The sequence below is a fragment of the Oncorhynchus tshawytscha genome, linkage group LG13 (assembly GCF_018296145.1).
Source record: "Oncorhynchus tshawytscha isolate Ot180627B linkage group LG13, Otsh_v2.0, whole genome shotgun sequence".
Lineage (NCBI taxonomy): Eukaryota > Metazoa > Chordata > Actinopteri > Salmoniformes > Salmonidae > Oncorhynchus > Oncorhynchus tshawytscha.
In genome coordinates this window covers 59,687,697-59,697,050 of record NC_056441.1, presented here as the reverse complement: position 1 = coordinate 59,697,050, position 9,354 = coordinate 59,687,697, and the positions used below count along the sequence as shown (strand labels likewise).

Sequence of the window (9,354 nt, the reverse complement as noted above, 5' to 3'; positions counted from 1 at the left end):
CTAAACTCAGCAAAAAAAGAAACGTCCTCTCACTGTCAACTGCGTTCATTTTCAGCAAACTTAACATGTGTAAACATTGTATGAACATAACAAGATTCAACAACTGAGACATAAACGGAACAAGTTCCACAGACATGTGACTAACAGAAATGGAATAATGTGTCCTTGAACAAAGGGGGACGGGGGTCAAAATCAAAAGTAACAGTCAGTATCTGGTGTGGCCACCAGCTGCATTAGGTACTGCAGCACATCTCCTCCTCATGGACTGCACCAGATTTGCCAGTTCTTGCTTTGAGACGCTACCCAACTCTTCCACCAAGGCACCTGCAAGTTCCCGGACATTTCTGGGGGGAATGGCCTTGGCCCTCACCCTCCGATCCAACAGGACCCAGACGTGCTCAATGGGATTGAGATCTGGGCTCTTCGCTGGCCATGGCAGAACACTGACATTCCTGTCTTGCAGGAAATCATGCACAGAATGAGCAGTATGTTTTTTTGTTTGTATTATCTTTTACCAGATCTAATGTGTTATATTCCCCTACATTAATTTCACATTTCCACAACCTTCAAAGTGTTTCCTTTCAAATGGTATCAAGAATATGCATATCCTTGCTTCAGGTCCTGAGCTATGTATGGGCAGTTTGTCATGGGCGTCGTAAGAAGCGGACCAAGGTGCATTTTCCTTTTATTTATAGAAATGTTGCCAACAAAACAAGGAAACGACCGTGAAGCTTAACTTCGGCTATAATGCCTCTAACAAAGTCAACTACCCACACTGAAAGGAGGGGAAAAGGGCTACCCAAGTATGATTCCCAATCAGAGACAACGATAGACAGCTGTCTCTGATTGAGAAGTTAGATTTGGGTATGTCATTTTAGGCAAAAATTTTAAAAAAGGGTATGATCTTTAAGAGGTTTAAAGCATAAACTCTGTAAACATTCCATCATATCCACAGAGCATAGTAATATACACCTTCACCTGTACAAAATAGTTGGGGTTTGACTACAAACACATCCACTGTTGTCGGTGCAGACCCTAGCACCTACGTCCACAGCCCTCACGCAAGTGGACCTCCAGGACTCAGTGTTGACTTATATCCCGTGGACCCAGCCGCTAACCACCATCCCTACATCGGGCGTGCAGTTTGCCTTTCACCCTGCCACTCTGGCTGGGTCTCAGTTGCTTCCCATGTCCATGACAGTGACCCCCACCATGCCCCAGCAGGACCCCCAGCCCCTGGAGCAGAGTCTTGCTGTGGCTGAAGAGCCCAACCCTCTGGGGAAACTTCTGGAGGACCAGGATCAGGATGACAAATACACATATGTGAACAGTTCCTCAAACTTCATCCCCAGTGTCTAAGATATATTAGTGTTGGAGCCAGTCATAATCATTTTTGAAATGTTTACAGAATGCTTATGAATGTTTTATCTATGGGTTATAAATGAATGTATTATGTCGGTAACCCTTGTATTTCTATTGCTCATAATTCAGGTACATGGTGCTTGTAGTCATTCTTTCCTTTATGTTGTAATGTACATTGAAGTACTGTGAATTGCTTTTTTTATGATGTAAAAGGAACAGTGTTGTAGTTTGACTAGTTCTATTATTTACTTTACAAGAGTTTTGCTGAAAAATAACTGCTGTCATGTATTATAGATGCTGTAACTGAAAGACAGGCCTTGAATGATTTGTCCCGCATCAATTTAAATTACTTGTAAGATGTTTATTTGTTAAAGAAATACCTCCTTTCTGACAACCATAATCGAATACAGTTGTTTTAAAAGTAGGTACTCTGAGACGTCATTCAATTGTTAAATGAACCCATATTGATATTTATCCAGGGTCTGCTTTGAAGAGTATTTGACATAAAACATGAAAACATCATCTTGCCTGTAGCCTTGCACTCTCTTGTCATTATCTTTTGAAATCAGAATTCAGAAGTTATGGCTGTCAGCTAACTATGGTCCAAGAGTGGGAAAGGCCTTGGTTCTCTGTTTATCTGGCTGTCCCATCTGTGGCTCCCCTGTGGGGTTTTTATGTCTACCACCCCCCAGGCCCCAGGGGAAACTGTCAGAGAAGGGGCTCTGAAGCACACCTGCCACACCCACCTGAAGAAAACCAACTACTACAGGTCTGAGGTCCAGCAAGACTGCTCTTGTGTTCTTTCAGTTTATTGGTTTGTGTTTGAGGGAATGTTTACGTTACAGTATGTTACATTACAGTATTTAGAGATCCTGAAGACCGTGTGAGGCTTCAAAATGTATTATGTCAAACATATTCTGTCAATAATTGTCAAACCTCTACTCTTTCTGTATGTTTTTAATGAAAGTTAACTTGTAAATTAATTTGAATGCCATTACTCAATTTAAGACTTCAATAGCATACTAATACGTTTCAGAGTGGACAGAACTGACAGTTCTAAGGCCTCATACGATATGCTCTAAACACAACTATTACAGAACATTCTGATTTTCAGTTGAAGATTAAACAGAAAATGCTTATCTTTATCTTATCAAAATTAAGTATGACATGAAACACAGCTAACAGTGTGGCTGTAACGTTTTTCTTCTGGTGAAAGAGAAGCGGACCAAAATGCAGCGTGGTTTCTTTGATTCATGTTTAATAACAAAAAGATAAACACGAACACTACAAAACAATAAACGTGGAAAACCAAAAACAGCCCTATCTGGTGCAAAACACAGACACAGGAACAATCACCCACAAACACACAGTGAAACCCAGGCTACCTAAATATGGTTCCCAATCAGAGACAATGACTAACACCTGCCTCTGATTGAGAACCATATCAGGCCAGACATAGAAATAGACAAACAAGACACCCAACATAGAATGCCCACTCAGATCACACCCTGACCAACCAAAACATAGAAACATACAAAGCAAACTATGGTCAGGGTGTGACAGTACACCCCGGCCACAAAACCTGAACCTATTGGGGAGGGTCTGGGTGGCGGCTCTGGTGCTGGACGTGGCCCCCACTTCACCGTAGTCTTAGTCCCCCACCTTGTCCGCTTCCGTGGCCTCCTAGCCACGGCGACCCTACTTAATGACCCCACTGGACTGAGGGGCAGCTCGGGACAGAGGGGCGGCAGCTCGGGACAGAGGGGCGGCAGCTCGGGACAGAGGGGCGGCAGCTCGGGCGCCTCTGGGCTGAGGGGCTCTGGCGCCTCAGACTCCGGCAGCAGCGCCGGACAGGCGGGAGACTCCGGCGGCAGCGCCGGACAGGCGGGAGACTCCGGCAGCGCTGGAGAGGAGGAAGGCCCCAGCAGCGCTGGACAGGTGGAACGCACTGTAGGCCTGATGCGTGGTGCTAGTACTGGTGGTACTGGGCCGAGGACACGCACAGGAAGCCTGGTGCGGGGAGCTGCCACCGGAGGGCTGGTGTGTGGAGGTGGCACTGGATGGACCGGACCGTGAAGGCGTACTGGAGCTCTTGAGAGCAGGGCTGGCACTAACCGCCCTGGCTGGATCTTCACCCTAGCCCGGCAGATGTGGGAAGCTGGGATGTAGCGCACCGGGCTAAGCACGCGTACTGGGGACACCGTGCGAACCACCGCATAACATGGTGCCTGACCAGCACCACGCTCGCCACGGTTAGCACTGCTAAGAGCACTGTAGTGCTGAGATGGCACAGGACGTGCAAGGCTAGGGAGATGCACAGGAGGCCTGGTGCGGGAGGCTGGCACAGTCTTCACCAGACAACTAGCACCTGCCTATTTCCTCCCAAGTAGTATAGTCCATATTCTTGCCGTCCAAACCGTCCTCCCATGTCCATTCCTCTTGCTTTCTCCTGCTGTACCTTGGGGCGGCGACACTCCCCTGGCTTTGCCCAGGGTCCTCTCCCGTCGAGGATTTCTTCCCAAGTCCAGAAATCCTTATTACGCTGCTCCTGCTGCTGCCCGTTACCACGCCGCTTGGTCCTGTTGTGGTGGGTGATTCTGTAACGGTTTTCTTCTGGTGAAAGAGAAGCGGACCAAAATGCAGCGTGGTTTCTTTGATTCATGTTTAATAACAACAAGATAAACACGAACACTACAAAACAATAACCGTGGAAAACCAAAAACAGCCCTATCTGGTGCAAAACACAGAGACAGGAACAATCATCCACAAACACACAGTGAAACCCAGGCTACCTAAATATGGTTCCCAATCAGAGACAATGACTAACACCTGCCTCTGATTGAGAACCATATCAGGCCAGACATAGAAATGGACAAACAAGACATCCAACATAGAATGCCCACTCAGATCACACCCTGACCAACCAAAACATAGAAACATACAAAGCAAACTATGGTCAGGGTGTGACAGTGGCATAATAAAAGTGTTTTAAACTCCAAATAAATCATCAAGGGAACCACAGTCTTATCTCTCAAATATATCTATATTTTTTGGCACATCCTGAAAATCTATCACCAATGACAATGTCCTCCATCAGGCCTTCCACCTTTTATTCCTGTTATAACATGTATTAACGCCCTTAGGATGTTTGTGTTTGCATTGCTTGATAGTACTTAAGAAGAAAGACGACAGCTATGTTGAGATGATACAGTGCATTCGGAAGTATTCAGACCTCTTGACATTTTCCACATTTAGTTACGTTACAGTCTTATTCTAAAATTGATTCAATTATTTTTCCCCTCATCAATCTACACAACAATAACACTGATTCTTTTGAACATTTTGCAAAAAATAATAGACGTTTACATAAGTGTTCAGACCCTTTACTCAATACTTTGTTGAAGCACCTTTGGCAGCGATTACAGCCTCGAATCTTCTTGGATATGATGCTACAAGTTTGAAACACCTGTATTTGTGGACTTTCTCTCATTCTTCTCTGCAGATCCTCTCAAGCTCTGTCAGGTTGGATGAGTAGCGTCGCTGCACAGCTATTTTCAGGTCACTCTAGAGATATTAGATTGGGAGCAAGTTTCCGTCAGGGATTCCTCTGTACTTTGCTCCATTCATCTTTCCCTCAATCATGACTACTCTCCCAGTCCCTGCCGCTGTTTCTCATGGTCTGAGTTCTTTAGGGGCCTTTTGGCAAACCCCAAATGAGCTGTATATGTATTTGTGTTTATTATGGATCCCCATTAGCTACTGCCAAGGCAGCAACTACTCTTCCAGGGGTCTGGCAAAATCAAGGCAGTTATACAATTTTAAAAACATTACCATACATTCATCACAGAATTCACAACACACAACACCCTCAGGCCCATACTCTACCACATATCTACAACACAAAATCCATGTGTATGTGTGTCTAGTACATATGTTATCATGTGTGTGTATGCATGTGTCTGAGCCTATGTTTGTGTTGCTTCACAGTCCCTGCTGTTCTTATCTGTTGTTTAAATATAATTCTACTGCTTGCATCAGTTACCTGATGTGGAATATAGTTGCATGAATAGAGTTGCATGGCTCTATTTAGTACTGTGTGCCTCCCATAGTCTGTTCTGGACTTGGGGACTGTGAAGAGACCTCGGGTGACATGTCTTGTGGAGTATGCAAGGATGACTGAGCTGTGTGCTAGTCGTTTAAACAGACCGCTCTGTGCTTTCAACATGTCAACACATCTCACAAATACAAGTAGTGATGAATTCAATCTCTACTCTACTTTGAGCCAGGAGAGATTGACATGCATATTATTAAGTCCCTATTTGTTGCACCTGACCACACGACGGAACAATGGTCCCGGTGCGACAGAACTAGAGCCTGTAGGACCTGCCTTGTTGATAGTGTTGTTAAGGAGGTAGAGTAACACTTTATTATGGACAGACTTATCCCCATCTTAGTTACTGTTGCATCAATATGTTTTGACCATGACAATTTACAATCCAGGGTTACTCCAAGCAGTTTAGTCACCTCAACATGCTCAATTTCCACATGATTTATTACAATATTTAGTGAATATATTAGTGAATATATATTGAATGATTTGTCCCAAATACAATGCCTTCAGTTTTTTAAATATTTAGGACTAATGTATTCTTTGCCACCCATTCTGAAACTAACTGCAGGTCTTTGTTAAGTGTTGCAGTCATTCCAGAAGCTGTAGTAGCTGACGTGTATAGTGTTGAGTCATCCGCATACAGACACACTGGCTTTACTCAAAGCCAGTGGCATGTCGTTAGTAAAGATTAAATGAAAATGACAGCTGCCCTGGGGAATTCCTGATTCTACCTGGATTATGTTGGAGAGGCTTCCATTAAATAAAACCCTCTGTGATCTCTCAGCCAATCATCAGTCATTTGTGTAAGTGCTGTGCTTGTTGAATGTCCTTCCCTATAAACATGCTGAAAGTCTGTTGTCAATTTGTTTACTGTAAAATAGCATTGTATCTGGTCAAACACAATTCTTTCCCAATCGTTACTAAGGGTTTGTAACAGGCTGATTGGTTGGCTATTTGAGCCAGTAAAGGGGCCATTACTATTCTTAGGTAGCGGAATAACTTTTGACTTGAAGGCACACACTTTCTGGTATGTTTAAATTGAAGATATGGCAAATTGGAATGGAAATGTAGTCCGCTATTATCCTCAGTAATTTTGCCATGAGCCTTTTACTGAGAAGGGGCTTCTGTCTGGACACTCTACCATAAATGCCTGATTGGTGGAGTGCTGTGCAGAGATGGTTGTCCTTCTTGAAGGTTGTCCCATCTCCACAGAGGAAATCTGGAGCTCTGTCAGAGTGACCATCCGGTTCTTGGTCACCTCCCTGACCAAGGCCCTTCTTCCTCAATTGCTCAGTTTGGCTGGGCGGCCAGCTATGGGAAGTGTCTTGGTGGTTCCAAACTTCATCCATTTAAGAATGATGGAGGCCACTGTGTCCTTGGGGACCTTCAATGCTGTATAAAAGGTTTGGTACCATTCCCCAAATCTGTACCTCGACACAATCCTGTCTCGGAGCTCTACAGACAATTCCTTAGACCTCACAGCTTGGTTTTTGCTCTGACATGCACTGTCAACTGTGGGACATTATTAAGACAGATGTGTACCTTTTCAAATCATGTCAATTTAATTTACCAAAGGTGGACATCAATCAAGTTGTAAAAACATCTCAAGGATGATAAACGGAAACAGGATGCAATTGATCTCAATTTTGATTCTCATAGCAAAGGGGATGAATACTTTTGAAGTCGGAAGTTTACATACACCTTAGCCAAATACATTTAAACTCAGTTTTTCACAATTCCTGACATTTAATCCTAGTAACAATGTTCGGTCTTCGGTCAGTTTGCATCACCTCTTTATTTTAAGAAGGTGAAATGTCAGAATAATAGTAGAGAGAATGATTTATTTCAGCTTTTATTTTTTTAATCACATTCCCAGTGGGTCACTCAATTAGTATTTGGTAGCATTGCCTTTCAGTTGTTTAACTTGGGTCAAACATTTCGGGTAGCCTTCCACAAGCTTCCCACAATAAATTGGGTGAATTTTGGCCCATTCCTCCTGACAGAGCTGCTGTAACTGAGTCAAGTTTGTAGGCCTCCTTGCTCGCACATGCTTTTTCAGTTCTGCCCACAAATGTTCTATAGGATTGAGGTCAGGGCTTTGTGATGGCCACTCCAATACCTTGACTTTGTTGTCCTTAAGCTACTTTGCCACAACTTTGGAAGTATGCTTGGGGTCATTGTCCATTTGGAAGACCCATGGGTGACCAAGCTTTAACTTCCTGACTGATGTCTTGAGATTTTGCATCAATATATCCACATAATTTTCCATCTTCATGATGCCCTCTATTTTGTGAAGTGCACCAGTCCCTCCTGCAGCAAAGCACCCCCACAACTCGATACTGCCACCCCCGTGCTTCACGTTTGGATGGTGTTCTTCAGCTTGCAAGCCTCCCCCTTTTCTTCCAAACATAACGATGGTCATTATGGCCAAACAGTTCTATTTTTGTTTCATCAGACCAGAGGACATTTCTCCAAAAAGTACGATCTTTGTCGCCATGTGCAGTTGCAAACCGTAATCTGCCTTTTTATGGCGGTTTTGAAGCAGTGGCTTCTTCCTTGCTGAGCGGCCTTTCAGGTTATGTCGATACAGGACTCGTTTTACTGTGGATATAGATACTTTTGTACCTGTTTCCTCCAGCATCTTCACAAGGTCCTTTGCAGTTGTTCTGGGATTGATTTGCACTTTAGGCACCAAAGTACGTTCATCTCTAGGAGATAGAGCGCCTCTCCCTCCTGAGCGGTATGATGGCTGTGTGGTCCCATGGTGTTTACACTTGCATACTATTGTTTGTACAGATGAACCTGGTACCTTCAGTCGTTTGGAAATTGCTCCCAAGGATTAACCAGACTTGTGGAGGTATACAAATTTTTGTTCTGAGGTCTTGGCTGATTTCTTTTGAATTTTCCGATGATGTCAAGCAAAGAGGCACTGAGTTTGAAGGTAGGCCTCAAAATACATCGACAGGTACACCTCCAATTGACTCAAACGACTGTGTGTCAATTAGCCTATCAGAAGCTTCTGAAGCCTTGACATACATTTCTGAAATTTTCCAAGCTGTTTAAAGGCACAGTCAATTTAGTGTATGCAAACTTCTGACCCACTGGAATTGTGATACAGTGAATTATAAGTGAAATAATCTCTCTGTAAACAATTGTTGGAAAAATTACTTTTGTCATGCACAAAGTAGACAAAACTATAATTTGTTTACAAGAAATTTGTGGAGTGGTTGAAAAACAAGTTTTAATTATTCCAACCTGTCACAACTTCCGCCGAGGTCGGCACCCCTCCTTGTTTGGGCAGTGTTCGGCGGTCGACGTCACCGGCTTTCTAGCCATCGCCGCTCCATTCTTCATTGTTCCATTTGTTTTGTCTTGTTTTCATACACACCTGGTTTACATTCCCTAATCAACTGCATATATATATTCCTCTGTTCCCCCCCATGTCTTTGTGTGGGATTGTTTTGTTACGTGTTTTGTATTGACACGCCCAGCTGGTTTTTCCCCAGGTACTATGTTTCAACCAGGAGTATGTTTAATTGTTAAACATTTTTGCTTATTTGTGACTTTGTCGCGCTTTGCACTTTTGCCTTTGGCTAGAGGTTTGTTGGACACTGTTGCATCCGTCTGTTGTTTGCTTCTGCCCAATAAAGTGTGTGCCTGATCACAATTCTCTACTCTCCTGCACCTGACTTCAACACCAGTAGCACATACTCTGACACAACCTAAGTGTATGTACATTTCAGACTTCAACTGTATGTAAATAAGGTATTTCTGTTTTTTACTGTTAATACATTTGCAAAATAAATCTAAAAACCTGTTTTCGCTGTCATTTTGGGGTATTGTATGTAGATTGATGAGGATTTTTTATTTATTTAATCAAT

At 43.4% G+C, this 9,354-nt stretch overlaps 1 protein-coding gene across 1 annotated transcript; it reads left to right on the top strand.

Moving 5' to 3' along the window:
• Nucleotides 1-1,002: 1,002 nt before the first annotated feature.
• On the top strand, nt 1,003-2,453 carry LOC112265410 (POU domain class 2-associating factor 1-like; the record flags this gene model as incomplete). The annotated part of the gene is made up of 1 exon (XM_024442687.1): nt 1,003-2,453. A coding segment is annotated over one exon (357 nt), but the record flags the coding sequence as incomplete, so codon positions are not given.
• Nucleotides 2,454-9,354: the final 6,901 nt, after the last annotated feature.